Source organism: Lathyrus oleraceus, chromosome 7, assembly GCF_024323335.1.
Source record: "Lathyrus oleraceus cultivar Zhongwan6 chromosome 7, CAAS_Psat_ZW6_1.0, whole genome shotgun sequence".
Taxonomy (NCBI): domain Eukaryota; kingdom Viridiplantae; phylum Streptophyta; class Magnoliopsida; order Fabales; family Fabaceae; genus Lathyrus; species Lathyrus oleraceus.
Window position 1 is genome coordinate 531,464,877 of NC_066585.1, and position 18,832 is coordinate 531,483,708.

Genomic DNA, 18,832 nt, shown 5'->3' on the forward strand with positions numbered 1-18,832 from the left:
TGAATTTGGCAATTGTGTTGCATAAGAAGGAGTAGAAGGAATATCAAAATTTTCATCACTATGAGGAATATATTTTCTTTGGAGAACAATTGACCATCTCTTAGATAAGTTTGAAGGGTTTGTTACATAAAAAACTTGTTTTGCTTGAGTATCCATGATGAATGATTCAGTAATATAAGTTTCCTTGTCAAGGTCAACCTTATGTGAATAATAACTCATGATTTTGTACACCATTGTTATTGGGAACCCACTTTCAGTTAAATATATGCATTTTGAAAATAACATAATCAATCTCCAAAATTTCCTCAATGACACCATAGAATGCTCTAGGTTCCAGTATATGATTCTTATCTTTTGAACTAAATAAATACATAGATTCGGTCTCAACCATAACCTTATTATTTTGCATAGTACTACAATCATCTTTTGCTTTTATGTAAAAAGAAAAAAAATTAGAAATGTAGTATACATTCCAAGTTATCACATTAAATTTTGGCATGTATGACAACCATTTAATTATCTCAGACACACTATTATCATTAGAAATCATTAACAATCCTCACTACTCTAGTTAAAGAACAGTCCTATACTCAAGCTTGAAAGTTCAAGCAAACTGAAGTTGTGGAATCAAAGCATTGATTACTTCAATTGGAGTGGTGTAACTTGTGACACTGAAGGAAATGTTATTGGCCTTGACTTGAGTGGAGAATATATCTCTGGTGGATTTGACAATTCAAGCCGTCTTTTTAGTCTTCAACATCTCCAGAAACTGAACTTGGCTAATAACAATTTCAATTCTCTCATTCCATCAGGATTCAACAAGTTGGACAAGTTGACTTATTTGAATTTGTCACATGCTATCTTTGTGGGGAAAATTCCATTTGAGATTTCATAGCTTACAAAGTTGATTACTCTTGAAATTTCATCTTTTGATTACTACACAGGACAATGGCTGAAACTAGAGAACCCAAATCTACAGAAGTTTGTCCAAAATATGACTGGTCTTAGGAAATTGTATCTAGATGGTGTATTAACCCAAGCTTTGGAAAAGAAATGGAGCAATGCTTTGTCTCCGTTGCGTGACCTGCAAGAGTTGAACATGTCTTACTGTAATTTATCAGGACCACTTGATTCTTCCCTAACAAAACTAAAAAATCTATTACTCATTATTCTTGATGGGAACATTTTTTCGTCTCCGGTGCCAGAAACATTTGTCAATTTTAAAAACATGACCACTCTTAGTCTTGCATTTTGCGGATTGAGTGGTACATTTTAAAAGCATGAACACTTGTTGCACAAAGGCATTCAGAGTTTCCAATTTTAACATTCACTTTGAATATTCTATTCCTTCCCTATTCTGACTTCATAATCAGCTTTTGATTACAGTCATACAACTTCAAGAGATTTTTCTTCATGGTAATTGAGATTCCTTTCTCAATTAATTTACCTACACTCATCATATTGCTTTTCATGTTAGGAACATACCACACGTTTTGAATCAATGCTGATTTGCCATTATTTAGAACTACTCTGACATTTTCCATACCTTCAACATTGAGGTATTTATCATCAACACATCTAATCTTTGTCCTCTTACCAGATTCAAAGTCAACCAACCATTTCTTATTTCCACTAAGATGATTTGAGAAGCCAGTGTCCATTTACCACCAGTCTTCCAAATACGCATCATCGGATTCAGAAATCATCAATAGCACAGATTCATCATCAGAATCTCTTATGGCTATGTTTGTTTCTTCTGACTTCCTTTCCTTATTTGACCAATAATCAGCAGCGAAGTGGCCAAACTTTTCACAACAATATCACTGAACTTTTCTCTTATCAGACTTATCTTTCTCCTTATGAGCACTCTTCTTCCTTCCAGAAGTTAAGGTTTCTGATTTTTGAACACCATCATATATATTCTTGGCTTCTGACTAGGATTACTTTTGATTTTTCTTACCATAAGCTACTTTTAGAGTCTTTTTCTCTACCTACATTTCAGAGTTTCTCTCAGTCAGACGCAACTTGTAACGTCCCAGACTGCTTTCAGGATTACCGAATGACCCCACAAACTAACACGGGTCTTTTTAGCATGCTTTGTCCTCACTCACACGCTTTCTAGAAGGTCGCCCATCCAAATACTAATGCAAGTCAAACCTCCTTAAATATGGAGTTGTTATTTATCAGGCTACCGAAAAAAAAGATGCATCTTGTTGGTACAGGTAGTATCAATCAATCCTTATACGTCATCCTTCAACCATGCCGACTCATCCCCGCATAGCCTCAGGTTTCCTCTCATTCCGATATGAATTTGACGACCATTTTCCATCCTCTTCGGCCCTAAGTGTTACATCCACTCTCCGCCCTCTTCGGCCTTAAGTGTTACATCCATTCTCCGTCCTCTTCAGCGTTGGATGTTACATGCCCATCAACTTCTTCATGGTTCGTCCCCGAACCATATCGTAATGGGAGAGGTTTAACCCTTATACCATTTGTAACACCCCAGACTACTTTTAGGATTATCGACAAACCCCACAAGCTAACACATGTCTTTTCATCATGTTTTGTCCCTACTCACACGCTTTCCAAGAAATTCCCCAAAGGTTACTCATTCAAATACTACTCTAAGTCAAACTTCCTTAATTATGGATTTCTTATTTGTTAGAATACCAAAAAGAAGATGCATCTTATTGGTATAGGTAGTACCAATCAATCTTTATAAGTCATCCCTTAGCCATGTAAACCCATTTCTGCACAGCCTCAAGATCCCTCTCACTCCGATGTGAATTCGGTGACCACTCTCCTTCCATTTCGGCCTTGAGTGTTACATTCACTCTCCGTCCTCTTCGGCCTCGGGTGTTACATGTAACTCTCGTGCCTCTAGACTGCTTTGCATCTCTTCAATTCTCATGGTGCTAATATCCTTAGAATGTTCAATTGCTATAACAATGTAATCAAACTTAGGAGTAAGAGATCTAAGTACATTCTCAATGATACTTTTTTCAGAGAGATTTTCTCCACACGGCTTCATCTCATTTGTGATCATAATCACTTTTGAGATGTAGTCAGATACCTTATCATTGTTCTTCATGATGAGTTTCTCATACTGTTTACGTAGAGACTGAAGCTTCACCTTCTTCACTGATGCATCACCACCATAGCATCGTAGTGTGTCTCACTTAACCTTCATCGTTGTCGAATCAACGATTTTGTCAAACACATTCACATCCACACACTGATGGATGTAGAACAACGTCTTCTGATCCTTCTTCCTCAGATCACCCTGAGCATTTCTCCCCGCATTCGTTGCATTTTTTGTAAGTGCAATCAGAACGTAACCGTCATTGACGAGATCAAGAATATTTTGAGCGCCGAACAACACATGCATTTGAATCATCCACCGATTTCATTTCTTGTCATCGAACACTGGAAGCTTGGTACTCAGATTGCCGTTTTCGTTCATCTTCAACCTTGTGCAATACACTCAAATCTCACCAAACACTAGTGTTTTCCAATCCCGCAGAATCAAGAAATTTGATTTTGTTACGATTCCGATCAAACGTTCAACACGAATTCAAGAAACAAAATCAATCACACGCCTCACCGTTCACTCGTGTTTTCCTGTGTTTCCTTGTGGATCTGAACTGGAACTCTAGATACCAATTGTTGGTGTACAAGTTGAAACAAATGAAGATGGGGGAAGAGAGAGAGAGAGAGAGAGAGAGAGAGAGAGAGAGAGAGAGAGAGAACAAATTCTAACAAACTTCCACTAACGATTACACACAGAAATTGGTTGCACACACGCTGCACTACAATACTCAATGGATACAACTATTGACAACTACAATATTATATATACACAAATAATATTGTCACATATGAGAAATACTAAAATACTGAATTACTCTTCAACATTGACCCACTAGGTTGGATCTTCAAAATCAGACTATAACCTCACTCCTATGCAATGGTAGCAGACTGCCTCTTTACTCTGATCTGTATTCGCGTTTCTGTTCTAACAAATCTCACCGAAGTACTTTCGTGTAACTCTTAACGAAAGAGAGAAACTAGAAAAAAATAGTGTAGGGATAGTCATTTATATTGCAAATCATAAAATAGTACAAGGAACTAATTCATAGGAAAAGTCCTCATGATTTGGAAGCAATGAAAATGCAACCCACAAGAACATTTCCACTCAATTATTTTTCAAACAGCTTTGCTTTGATTATGCAGCAACTTCATAGACAGTTGAACGAAATTTCCTTAAAACTGTTGACCCGTTCCACACTTGAGATTTCACAGCTTACATTCACTTTCTGTCCTTGATCATTCCTCTAACAAGTCGAATGGGTCACTACAACTAGACAAGCTTTTGGAGCCTAGAAATTTAACAGCACTAGACCTTTCATACAACAACATATCAATCATTGCGAATGTTGAAAATGATGATCATACTTCCTTTCCCAATATTAGCACTCTAAGTTTGGCATCTTGCAACCTAAAAACCTTTCCTAGTTTCTTGAGAAACAAATCCAGCTTAACCATTCTGGACCTTTCAAGAAATCAAATTAAAGGAAAAGTGCCCAAACTGGATATGGAAGCTTCAAAATCTTCAAAGCCTTAATGTTTCTCATAATATGCTTACTAATTTGGAAGGACCATTGCAAAACTCCACATCAAACTTGGTAGGCGTTGACCTTCATAACAACCAATTCAAGGGACCAATACCTATTTTGTCTACTCAAAATATTGTTTCTACTTTATGACCCTGTGTGAGAGTTGCATGGAAATGCTAATAGTAAAAATGAGTACTTCCACAGAACATGTCTAATGATTCAAAATCTTTGATACTTTCAAAAGATAATGGTGTTTTTCTTGACAAAATATTTTGCTAGAAGTATGTAAACATCATTTAGTTGTCTCTAAGCATTTGAGGTATTAGTCCATCAAATGTGTTGCATCCAAATCAATGGCAGGATATTTACTTCAAACCAGAATTGCAAAAACTAAAACATGTATTATGGAGAAATGCAGCATTGCGGAGTAATGGATATAATGCATAAATAGAATGGACATTAATTTACATATCAAAACGTTCAGATCTCAACAAAGGCTGTAGAATAATTTGCAGAAATTAGAAAGTCAGAAACTAGTCTTCCACACTTTACGGGAATATTAAAAGCGTGTTATATATTATCACATAGAATTATGCATAAACAACAACAAATGCAGAAATATAAAATACTATTATACTAATTAGCACACACATTAGATCCTAATGCAACTACCACCTTAAAACAATGTATGTTTTTCCTCTGTCAGTTGCATATTCAAGATGCATCCATGGAAAAATCCTGCAGAGAATTTTGTCCGCAAGTTTCCAATAACCTACCCTCCATTTCTTCCAAAACATGACAGGACCAATGATCATTCCGAGTCCAAAAACAAATCCCAATTCAACACTTAAAAAGTTCCAGTCTATTGAGCAAACTAGTCTTTCACATGCTGGTTGTGAATGCAAGTCCTTGGTTTTACCATCTGGTATTTCATTCAATGGAAGACCATATAGTCCATCATTTCCTTCAAAGGAAGAAGCTGAAAATGATTGAAGTTGAGTACCTGTTGGGATTTTCCCCACAAAATGATTGAAAGAAAGGTTCAAATAAGAAAGAAAGGACAAACTTGATAGTTGCACTGGAATTTCACCAACCAAGGAGTTATTTGAAAAGTCCAAGGACTCTAACTGTTTCAGATTCCCTATCGAAGATGGGATTTCACCTGAAAGACCATTGTTTGAAAAATTCAAAATATAAAGGGCTTTCAAGTCCATCAAAGACTCGGGTATTGGTCCTTCAAAAAAATTGGATGAGAAATCAATGGCTTTGAAAATTGTTAGAATTTTAACCAAATCCTGTCGTTGGCCTTTACATGTAACTGTAACACTATCGTGATAATATGGGTAGTACCGTGACATCATGTAGTTGATGCCAAGTGCAACATATTCATCATATATCATTCTGTCCCAGGTTGTAAAATACTCTCTAGGTAGTTTTCCATTGAAGTTGTTGAAAGCAATGTCCACAATTTTAATCGATTTCCAAGGTTTATTTTCCGAACATTCTATGGATCCATAAAATCTGTTGTTCCTCATAACCAAGACACTAAGTGTTTGTATGTCATTTAAGAAGCATGGAAAATGATCAACCATTTGATTTGATCCAATGTCCAATAACTCCAATGATGAGCAGTGGGATAGAGACCTGGGAATTGGCCCTTGTAATTGATTTCCATGGAAGTTCAATCGGGTTACAGAACAAGAATTTGGAAACATATCTGGTATGGGGCCAGTGAGAGTATTATTTCTCAAATCTAATACTTCAAGGGTAGTCATTGTGATTAAACATGGAGGAATTGTTCCAGAAAAGTTGTTGAAGGAAATGTCAAGAACTTGAAATTGCGAAGCATTGCATAAGTAATCAGGGATGCTTCCATGTATATTATTGTTAGAAAAAGATAGGAAATTCATGTATGATAGGGAACTACCAATATCTTGCGGGAAAGCAGAAAAATGATTGTTTGAGTAGTCCAAAAAAGAAGCTTGTTTGGGGAAAGCAGATATTGACCCCTGCAGTTTGTTGTGAGAAATATTAAGTGAATGAAGATCTTGTAGATTGCCAAACCAGTTTGGTATTTCTCTTTGGATTTGGTTATCTGAAAGGTCTAGATTAGTCAATGTGGATTGATTTACCAAAAAACTTGGGAAATTTTTTAAGTTGCAGGATGCCAAACCCAAAACATTAAAGTTTGGTATTAAAGAAAAATCAACATTTGTAACATTCTCAATAACTGATATGTTGTTGTGAGAAAGGCCAAGTCTATATAAATTTTTAAGCTTCAAAACCTCATCTAGATGCAGTGGCCCATTCAACATGTTAAAGGAAAGATCAATCACCTCCATTAATGGGAGTGTAAAAAGGGATGAAAGAATTTGACCACTTAAATTATTATGAGAAAGGTCTAGGTAGGTAAGGTGTGTGAGGTTTGACAATGAACGTGGAATTTGACCACTTAAATTATTATGAGAAAGGTCTAGGTAGGTAAGGTATGTGAGGTTTGACAATGAGTTAGGAAATGTTCCATAGAGTTTACAATCATAAAGACTGAGGGTGGTTAGATTTTTCAGATTGGCAAATGTTTCTGGAACCGAGGATGAAAAATTATTTCCATTAAGAATAAGGATGGATAGGTTCACTAGTTTTGTGAGGGAAGAATCAAGAGGTCCTGATAGATCACAGCCAGACATGCTCAACTCTTGCAGGTCACGCAGCGGCAACAAAGCATTTCCCCATTCGTGTCCCATAGTTGGTATGCTTATATAATCTAGATACAGTTGCCTAAGACTGGTTAGATTTTGGAGAAATGTTGGTAGATTTCGGTTGTAGATTCTCGGGACTTGTTGTTTTGAAAAGTTACGATAAGAAGAGAGGTCAAGAGTAACTAACCTTGTAAGCTTTGAAATCTCCATAGGAATATTCCCCACATTGTAACAATTTGACAAATTCAGATAACTCAACATCACCAACTTACTGAATCCAGATGGAATGGGAGAATTGAAATTGTTATAAGCCAAATTCAGTTTTTGGAGATATTGGAGATAAAAAATACTACTTGCACTTTCAAATCCACCATAGATATATTCTTCACTAAGGTCAAGGCCAATAACATTTCCCTCATTTTCACACGTTACACCACTCCAATTACAGCAAGGGGTGTTTTCATTCCACATTTTTAGTTTGGTGGAAAATTGAGGATCAAATGTGAGATTGCTTTTTAATTGAAGCAACAATGATTGTTGATCTTGGAGACATTTGACAGAGACAACAACAGTGAGATGAATGAAGCAGTAGCAGAGAAGGAATGAAAGCAAAATAGTTCTCATTGTTATCTCTATTTGCACTTAGTTATGTGACAGATGATAGTCTTATAGATGATGTTTTAGGCTGCAAAAGTATAACAGAAGTTTCCTTGAAAAGAGGTTTGAAAGATAGGATGGAAAATAACACTCCATACTTTTCTTCTAGGTTGAAATTTAGAAAGCAACATTCATTGACAATATGATATTTTAATTTGTCACAGAAACATCTTAGTAAGAAAATAAAAACTGAGAACAAATTTTAAAATATAAAGAATCTAAACGGTATATTTTAAAATTTTATAATAAATCAAAAAGATGTCACCATCATTTATATCATTTGCATGACATCTATCATCTTTGCATTACTAACCTATTGAAAATACAAAAGATTTTCTACTTTGTTTGTCTTAAGCTAGGGTTTTGCACCAAGAGTTTTCAAAGATTGATCAATCAAGACTTGGCATGAGTTTCAACATTTCAAACTCCTCATCCTTCCCAAGTGATCAAGTGACTTCCATCAACAAGAATCAAGTTCAAGATCATTCCATCTCAAATTCATCAAGGCCAGAGTTCATCTGATACACTTAACTAGGGTTTTGACCCAAAGTCAATTGATTGTCTTTTTAGCCAAGGCATGATCCCAAAGCTTGAAGTATGGTTCAAAGAATTCAAATAAATCATAAGTGATCCATTCACATCATCTAATGTGCCCAAGAGATCTCATTCATTAAAGATTGCAAGAATTGGATTCATCTGATACAAAGTCAACTAAGGCAAAGTCAAAGTTTGACTTTTGACATTTTTGGTCAACCGTAGACTTCTCAACTCAAGGATCATGAAAATATGGTTGATGGATGCATTTGATCAAGAGAAAACAATAAGTTGTAGGTTACTTGCAAAAAGGGTAAGATTTGGTTTTGTAAATTTTTCAAAGTTACGAAAAAAATACATGTTCAAGTACCCAACTTTTCAAGGTCATAACTTGTGATCCAAGTCACCATTTTCTTTGATCCACTGATCAGATTAAATGTATTAATTCATACTTCAACTTTGTCCTTGATGATTGATTCCCTAAAAATGCAAGAATTTCAAGTTATGAAGCCATGAAGTTGGTACCATAAAATTGAAACACTTAGAAAAAATTTCAACCAAATCTGCCTTCAAAAAGTGACTTACTTGATCATCATTTTTCACCATTATCCACATTGATTCAAACAAAACTCCAAACATGAAAGTTGTATAGGATGATCTTAGCTTTCCAAAAAGTCCAAGAGTATGAAATTTTCATATTTGAGCTAGGAGTTTCGAAGAGATGAAGTTGGCTCTCCAAATCTGAATTTTGGGTCATCTTCATGGCAAGTTCATCATGTAACCTTGAGACAAAGCTACATAATATTACTTTGCAGGCTATCTTGCTTCTAAATCTCACTCTAATCAGAATATCACACACACTTTTGAACCATTATCCAAGCAACCAAGTCATTACACAATGAATCATTCCATTTTTGGTATAAAGGTTACACTTCCATTTATGTAAAGTGACTTTAACCCAATATTAAGTACCATTGAGCTCCCAAATGACTTTGGTTTTGAGACATACCAACTCTAAACCTCAAGTCAACTCCTACACTTCAGACAAAGCTCAACAAAACACTACATCCACCTCATGCTTTTGTCATGCTTCCCACTTGGTGTTTTGTGCAAGAACTAACCAAGCAAGTAAATTAGTACAAGTCACGATTATTTTATGATATCTGAAGCTTCTTGAACCCTCAAGGATTACTATAAATAGAGGATAAATACTCATCTATCCACCAAGTTCACCAAGCAAAACTTCATTTTCCAAGCTTTTGACCTTAACCTCCATTTCTCTCATCTTGCTCGTGCATTCTATCAACCAAGGTTTTCAATCACCTTCTGGGAGTTCATAAGCATTAGGAGAAGAATAAAACAGTAGCTGAAAGTGGTATTGAAAAGGCATTGGATCTTACTCCAATAGGTATATTCTTGCACTTCGAAACTCACTATACATGCATCATTTCCATGTGATTTCTGAAGTAAATATGTAGCATTTATTGTATTAAGGTTGATCATTAACTCATGCATTTTATCTTGTTGTTTATGTGAATTTAAGTTGCATGAAACCTAAAGTTACAGTTCTGGTTTTGGCCTTCGTGCATCTTCATCTTTGAGTATTAGCCAAAACCTATCGTGTAATGTGTTCCTTACATTTTTCTAAGCAATTTTGATCTTTATTTCATGAAAAATGGTTGAGAAATGAGAGAGATATGATTGATGGAAGATTTGAAAAATAATGAAAGAAAAAACAAAAATAAGAGAGAGAGGTTGAAGAAGATGCTGACATGGTATGGAAAAGTCAAATCAAATGAGTTTTTATAATATATATAATCCATTGTGTTATAATGAATGGATGTATAGTCACCTCAGTGGTAGAAGTGTATGCCCTGAGTCACTTAGAACCAAAAGGTTTTGGGTTCAAATCCCCCCATCCCTAGACTTTAGTTTTTATTTTTCCAAACAGTGCATGGAACCCCAAGGACGTAGGTTCGAACCTGGTCAGTGTAATATTTATTTTTTCTCACTTGTTAAATGTTCATTTTTCTTAATAACTTCATGATCCCTTAATATTTTTGACACATTCTTTTTGCCATGTGTTCATGAGAATGTCTATTTTATGAATCCACAAAAAAATCACAAAAAATAATATTTATTTTGACCATTTTATTAGGTAGAAAACTAGTGCATTTTATGTTGTTTTTAGGCCTTTTAATGGATTTTCTTTTATTGTTTATTTGTTCTAAGTGATCATAGATGTTTGTGTGACCAATGTATATTTGTTTAGGTCTTGTTTGATGTTGGTAGCATTTTGTTTGCTTAAACATGATCATATTTTGGGTATTATACCATGATTATATGGCCTTGTTTTAAAATATTAGTGATTGATTATTTAAATGAAACTTAGGGTTTTGTTTAGATGAATATTTTGAAGCATCTTGATGCATGATTAGGGTTTTTACTTAAGCTTGTTCTTATCATGAACTTTGATCCAAGTTTAATGTTTATTTTGTGAAGACTTATAATGTGATGCATGTTTGACCTAAGTTGATTCATGTTGTGTTTACCATGTACCAATGAATGCCTTTACCGTATCAAATATGATTTTGTATTCACCATCAATGTGTTGTGTCTTGTGATGTTATGTGAAACTTCGTCATGTCTTGTTTATGTTTATCTCAATGCCTAAAAACCGTGATCAATATTGTCATTCATACCTCACTCACCTTGTGATTGCCATTGTATCTAGCCATATTTTGTGTCTTGATGTTAATGCATGTTAAACCTTGTTATTGTTTATATCCAAGGAAAAGGAATCATGGCATTCTTGTCATTTTACATGTGTGTGTTCATCTGCATCCTTTACAACTTTGCTTCCCCCTTAATCCAAAACTTCTAGATGTAATCTTAGGTTCCTCTCAATGTAAACCTTAGGATTCTCTCTCTCTCTCTCTCTCTCTCTCTCTCTCTCTCTCTCTCTCTCTCTCTCTCTCTCTCTCTCCATCTTATAACAACTTTCATAATAAACTTTGACTTAGGTTATTGTTTTCTCTTTTATTTCTTAATCAAATGCTTCAAAACACTTAAGCATATTAAAAGATCTTTTCATAAAACCTAAAAAACACAAACTTAATTCAAACACTTTTTCCACTTTGGCTTTTCCATGTTTAAAACCTTTTCATGAAAGGATTAGACACGAGTCATCCCTAGTTGAGATTTAAATCTCCTACCCCGTAACATTGTTGACATCGATATTGATTCGTTTCCATTTGGAAGAGGTATGTCGCATACTTGTTGATTCTATATCCAAGTGAGAGTCCTTATTTTAATTTGATGCAAAGATCTATCCTCCACATTTTGTGGTGGTTTAAAAGTGAGTTTTCTCCTTAAGATGACAATTTGTCTCTTTCTCATAAAATTAACCCCAACGAATCCCTTCTTATTTTGAACCCAAACTACAAGGTTTTGATCCTTCATGGGCACGTAGGCATAAGACTCAATGTCTTTCCAAATCATCAAACAATAAAAAGATGTTCTTTTTCTCATCTCCCCAATCAAATAGCAAACAATTTTAAACCAAACACATATATTTAAAAGGTTCCTGTAGAGTACTACAAATGATTAGGGTGTTAATATCTTCCCTTTTCATAACACACCCATGTGCTTTAGAATCCCCCCCCCCCTTTCCTTAGCTTAAGTTTAATCTTCTAGCTTTGCATATACATATTGGGTTATTTTTTAATCGTTTCCCCTTACCTTGGATAAATTAAAGTTTGGTGGTGATATTTTGATTCATAAGTCAAGTCTAATCAATAGCTTGGTCTCTGATTCTTCACCGTGACAATAATAATCGTTGTGATATCTTTAACTTTTCATGAGTTCGAATATCAGCAAATTCATGATGTCTTCTGTATTTTAGTTGTGCCTTTCATTTTTATTTATTTTTAAATAAAAAATAAAAATGATATCACTACAGTTGTTTAATCAAACTCTGGTAATATCTTTAACCTTTCATGGGTTCGAATCCCATCTTCAACAAATTTATGATTTCTTCTGTATTTTAGTTACGTCTTTCATTTTTATTTATTTTTAAATAAAAAATAAAAGTGATATCATTACGGTTGTTTAATCCAACCGTTGTGATATATTTTTTAATTTTATTTTTATTTTTAAACGTTTTAAACCTGACACTTTTTTATAAAATTCCATTAAGTAAACCATATATCACCACAGTTGGTTTAGATGATCGTGGTGGAATGATTTATTCACTTAAACATAACACAACTAGCATGTCTCATCAGTACCCATTTTTAAATTTCCATTTGCAAACCATTTTCAACCCTAACATTCAATGCTGAGAAACCATTTTCACTCAAGAACATCTTCATCGTTCATTAGTGAAACCTAACCCTTTTCCACCAACGCCATCTTCATCTTCATAGTTCAACCAATTATTTTCATCGTTCATTAACAAAACCTAACTCTTTTCAACCAACATCATCTTTATCTTCATCATTAAACAAACTACATCTTCGTCGTTCTTGGCTTACGTACCGTCGAGGAGGAAGACAAAGAATTTAACAATATTTAATTAACTTTTTTTACTTATTCATCACGTTTCCGATACGTAAATGTTTTCCCCATGCATCTACATTGAACCTCAGTTTCCATTGTGTTTATGTTTATATTATTGATGTTGAAATAATATACATGCTCATGTGTTTTACCTTATGACAATATACATAAACCTTATGAGTAGGCTTTCTATATATGTTGAAATATTATACATGCTTGTGTGTTTATGTTTATGTTGTCGATGTTGAAATAGTATACATGCTTGTGTGTTTATGTTTATGTTGTTGATGTTGAAATATTATACATGCTTGTGTGTTTTACTTTATGATAGTATTATTACACTGGATTTTTCGACCGGACCATAAGTGACAACTAGTAATGAGAAAAGCTATGAATATGTCACGTGGAAGGTCAAATATATAATGGGTCCACATGACTAATATGACTCAAGGTCGGAAGTTACATAGAGTGATACCGGTCGAAGGTGGAAAGGTCGAAAGACGTTGTGAGGAACTTGGGGACTTAGTGAAAGTTGTTAGAACAAGATTCTGGTTCTGCAATTCATCTCTAAGTTTTGATGATAACAAAGAGCGAAACATTTTGGTATCCTAATAAAATTCTCTAAGTGTGCAGGACTCTAACGAAAAATGAATCTGATGAAATAACATCTGACGTCACACAAAGTCCAGAACAGCTGACTCATAGTAAAAGGTATTCGTTTTGATGTTGAAGTCAACAATGTCTAAAAGAATCACCCACAGAACCCGTCTTCTGAAAACTCTGGAAACTTTACATCTAAAGACATCTGAAGGATCCCAAATATGAAAACTCTAAAGATCCTTACATCAGAAGACTGCCTAATTGGAGATCAGTCAAGAACCTCTGAAGAAGACACAATAGATAACTATCTGAAGAATACAAGATCTGAGAAAAGAATCTGAATTCTGTGTACTCTGAATCACGCCCAATAGATTAGGATCAAGAACTTAACAAATAAGTATTCCAAATATGGTATGAATTTCTATATGGATAATATTGAATACTCTCCAAAACTTCTATGGAAATGACAATAAAATTAATGTCATTAAGTCCCATAATTAGCAAGATATCAGCATCAATGCTCCATTCAATAATATCATCTCCAAACACTATAAAAAAGGCCCAACTATCATCATACCAAGACGTAAAGCCATTACACAAGAATTCTGCATATCAAAATCAAGCCATACACTAAATTCTTGTTTTACGTTATCACACGAGTTGTTGGTCTAAGTGTGATCTTTGATCTTTGTTCTTACTGTGTTCATATTGCTTATCTAGAAACACTAAGAACTTTCTTGTAATTCTAAATAGTTGTTGTAAATTTCCTCAAGTGACTTGTGAAGTCTGTAGACTTGAGAGGGCTAAGAGATCAATGTACTCTTAGACGTTTGTTGTAATCTTTCTAGATTATTAGATTAAGTCCTTATTGAAGGCGAAATCACCTTGGTCGGGTGGACTGGAGTAGCTTTGATTTTCAAGCGAGCCAGAATAAACTTATGTGTTGTTTGTTATTATCTTTGTGTGTAAAGCGTATCCAAAAGTTTTTATTGTCCGTGAAAACAATTCAAACCCCCCTTTCTTGTTTTTCTCTACCTTCAATTGGTATCAGAGTTTTGGCAATGTTATTGATTTTTGAATTAAACACTTAACAGTATAGAGAGATCCAGTATGAGAAAAACATCATGGCTAACACAAACAAAAGAGATAGTTACAACTCCAAACCTCCAGTCTTTGATGGAGAAAATTTTGACTACTGGAAAGACAAAATTGAAATTTTTTTCTTAGGCTATGACGTTGACCTATGGGACACCGTTACAAATGGTTATGAACCACCTGTATCTGATGTTGGTATTGTTATTACCAAAAGTAAAATGACATATGATCAGAAGCGTGATTTCAAGAATCACCACAAAGTCAGAACTATCATGCTGAATGATATATCCTACAATGAATATGAAAAAATCACCAACAGGGAAACAGCGAAAGAGATCCTTGATTCCTTAAAGATGACTCACGAAGGCAATAATCAAGTCAAGGAGACCAAGGCTCTAGTCTTAATCCGAAAATATGAAGCCTTCAGAATAGAAGAGGATGAAGCAATTGAAGTAATGTTTTCCAGATTCCAAACTCTAGTTACAGGTCTCAAGGTTTTGGACAAGGGATACATAACTGCAGATCATGTCAAAAAGATAATCATAAGTCTTCCAAATAAATGGGGACCTATGGTTACTGCCTTAAAACTATCCAAGGATCTGAACAACATAAGCCTTGAAGATCTCATCAGATCCCTCAGGATTCATGAGATAGAGATAGAGGAAGATGAACATCAAAAGAAAAGCAAATCGGTGGCTCTGAAGTCTAGGTCAGAAAGACAAAATCCAGAATGGAACATAGCCTTTCAAGTTGAAGAAGAAGATGACGAAAACTCTGAAAAGGAAGATTCTGACAATTAAGAAGAGTTATCTCTTTTATCTAGAAGAGTCAAACAACTCTGGAGAAAAAGGAATAACAACTTCAGAAGACCCAGACAGAAGGGAGATCATGGCTACCACATCAGAAGACTTCAGAAAAAGGAATAACATCTTCATGGCTACCACATCCAGGAGTTCATCCAAAAAAGAATATGACTTCGAAGAGGTATTTTCTGATTTCTCTCGCTCTGATACGGAAGCCTGTTTATCAAAATCTCTAAGCTCTTATAAAGAGCTTCGATAGAAATTCAAGAACCTAAAAAGGGTTCATGAAGAAACTGTTGAAGAGTGTGATAAGATTGAGGAAGAAGTTTCTGAACTTAAAGGAAGCATTTTTGTCCTTGAAAAAGAAAATGAATTTTTAATCAAAAAATGTTTAAAACTTGAAGAAACTCTTTACAAAGCTCCACTAACTTCTAACACCATCATATACAAATATGAAAAAGCTTTTCAGAGATTTCTGAAAAATGGGCTTGAAAGAAGAAAAATGGCTTTTGTGATTTATGGTGTCAGTCACAATAAGAAAAGAGGAATTGGATATGACTCTAATAAAGATGAGAAAATACCTTTTGTAGAAGACAAACCTAAATCTTCTTTCTCTTATCATTACACACATACACAAACACAAAGATTTAATAATTCCAGAAAACCCAAAGTTTCTAGAAACTCTGGGAGAACTAATCATAAAGGACCCAAAAGATTCTGGGTACCCAAAGATAAAATAATATATGTTGCAGATATCTTGTGCAGCAGATTTAAAATACCAATCATGGTACCTAGACTTTGGATGCTCGCGACATGATGGGAAGAAAGCATATGTTCAAAGCCTAGAACTTAAAGATGCTGACTTCGTAGGCTTTGGAGGAAATTAGAAAGGAAGGATCAGAGGATCTGGAACGGTTGGTAACGGATCTCTTCCCTTTATTTTTGATGTTCTTTACGTAGAAAGATTAATTCTTAACTTGTTATCCATAAGTCAATTAAGTGATAACGGTTATAATATAATCTTCAATCAAAAAACGTGCAAAGCTATTAATCAGAACAATGGCACAGTTCTTTTCACTGGTAAGAGGAAGAACAACATTTACAAAATTAAGCTTTCAGATCTAAAAGATCAAAATGTAAAATGTTTAATGTCTATAAATGAAGAGAAATGGGTGTGGCATAAATGCTTGGGTCACATTAGCATGAGGAGGACTTCTCAGCTAAATAAACTTGAGTTAGCCAGAGGCCTGCCTAAGCTGAAGTTTTCTTCAGATGCTCTATGTGAGGCATGTCAGAAGGGAAAATTTTCTAAAACAACCTTCAAAAATAAAAATGTTGTTTCTACCTCTAAGCCTCTGGAACTTCTTCACGTTGACTTATTTGGACCTATTAAGACAGCGGCATATAATGGTAAGAAGTATGGACTTGTCATCATTGATGGTTATAGTCATTGGACTTGGGTAAAATTCCTAAGACACAAGAATGAGTCACACTCAGTGTTTACTAGTTTCTTCTCAAAAATGCAAAATGAATTTGACTCTAAAATCATCAGAGTCATAAGTGATCATGGTGGTGAATTCGAAAACAAACTTTTTGAAGATATTTTTGATTCTAATGGAATATCCCATGATTTCTCCTGTCCTAGAACTCCACAACAAAATGGAGTAGTAGAAAGGAAGAATAAGACTCTCCAAGAAATGGCCAGAACCATGATCAATGAAACAAATGTAGCCAAACACTTCTCGGCTGAAGCGGTGAATACAACATGTTATATTCAAAATAGAATCTCTATTATAACTATTATGGAGAAGACTACTTATGAACTATGTAAGGGAAGAATGTAACACCCTTCTAAAATACCCCCAAATATTTAATTTAAAATAATAAAATATCAATCAGAGTAATTATGCCCTGAAGGGTGTCACACAATCACTTCACACCAATCATCAAAATATCCTGTCATGCTCATTTGATTAATTAAAATAAGACACTTTTGCATAATTCACAGCGGATACGAAATAACAACATTCAAATCATGTACTACATTACATGTAAAGTTGTTCAACCACCAAAAGAAAACATAGTAAACATCCCATCCCGATGTTACATCTACCAGAGCATGACCCACTAAGGACTACACTAGACTCCCAGGACTAGCTTCTATTCAATCACTGCTCGTTACCTGAAAACATAGTTGTAAGGGTGAGTTTCTCAATCGATATAATAAGCATTATAAATTAACATGTAATGCCAAGTAATTTCACACATTCATCACCCTAATCAGATCATACATTCAGCAGCGGCAACATCAACTAAAATCATACTCAACTCAACCACAAAACACACGTATAATATTGGAATACATCCATTCATATTATACGCCATACAATACAAATGCAATGAGACTCCATGCATGCGGTACCGACTATTTGTGAACATATAGTTCAACTTCACCGACCAAATCCAGGTACGGCTACCAAGCTCACTAGTCCCACTCATTTGAGACCTAGTGACTCACATCACTAATTCCTCACCATGGGAATTAGCTACCACCCCAAGGGCCATGCTATGCACGCTAAATCACCTAGCATGCAAACATCAACAACAATTCACACTAACTCATCACTAATTCCTCACCATGGGAATTAGCTACCACCATAAAGGCCACAACATGCATGCTAATCACCTAGCAATGCTACATCATCAACAACAATTCAAGAATAGATATATGCTCACACTCTAAGCCATAAAACAGTCTATTCACCAATGCACACATAACTGATACATTCACAGCATCACGCATACTATCACACATCAGCAGTATTTTATCACATAAGCATATCATATCATGCCAAATAACAACCACAGTATTAGCACACTCTACTAATACCTATACTACTCACAACAACGGGGAATGTTCCCTAATATATCATACATCAGCTAAATCACATTACTCGGCTGAACAGCTAAAAACTGCACAACAACAGCTCAGGAAAATCACAAGTCTGCCCATACGCGTACTGCCTAGTCCCATACGCGTATGGCCCATTCCTCAGCCAAATCCCATACGCGTAACACCATCTCATACGCGTATGCTACGCGTACCACTTCCCCATACGCGTACCAACAGAGACCAAACTACGTTCAAAACATCATCTTCCTCATCCATACGCGTATTGCCTAGTGCCATACGCGTACCATGCCATCTCATACGCGTATTGCCTAGTGCCATACGCGTATGACCAGAAACCAGATTTCCAGATCTGCT

General features: G+C 35.1%; 2 protein-coding genes across 2 annotated transcripts; one reads left to right on the forward strand and one right to left on the reverse strand.

Moving 5' to 3' along the window:
• Positions 1-4,914: 4,914 nt before the first annotated feature.
• Positions 4,915-7,939, reverse strand: LOC127104806 (receptor-like protein 7). Its single transcript, XM_051041960.1, has one exon. The coding sequence runs from the start codon at positions 7,937-7,939 to the stop codon at positions 5,285-5,287; it is 2,655 nt and encodes an 884-aa protein (XP_050897917.1). The 3' UTR covers positions 4,915-5,284.
• A 6,851-nt stretch (positions 7,940-14,790) lies between these two features.
• Positions 14,791-15,561, forward strand: LOC127104807 (uncharacterized). The gene has a single exon (XM_051041961.1). It carries the CDS (start codon positions 14,791-14,793, stop codon positions 15,559-15,561), a length of 771 nt encoding a protein of 256 aa, XP_050897918.1.
• Positions 15,562-18,832: the final 3,271 nt, after the last annotated feature.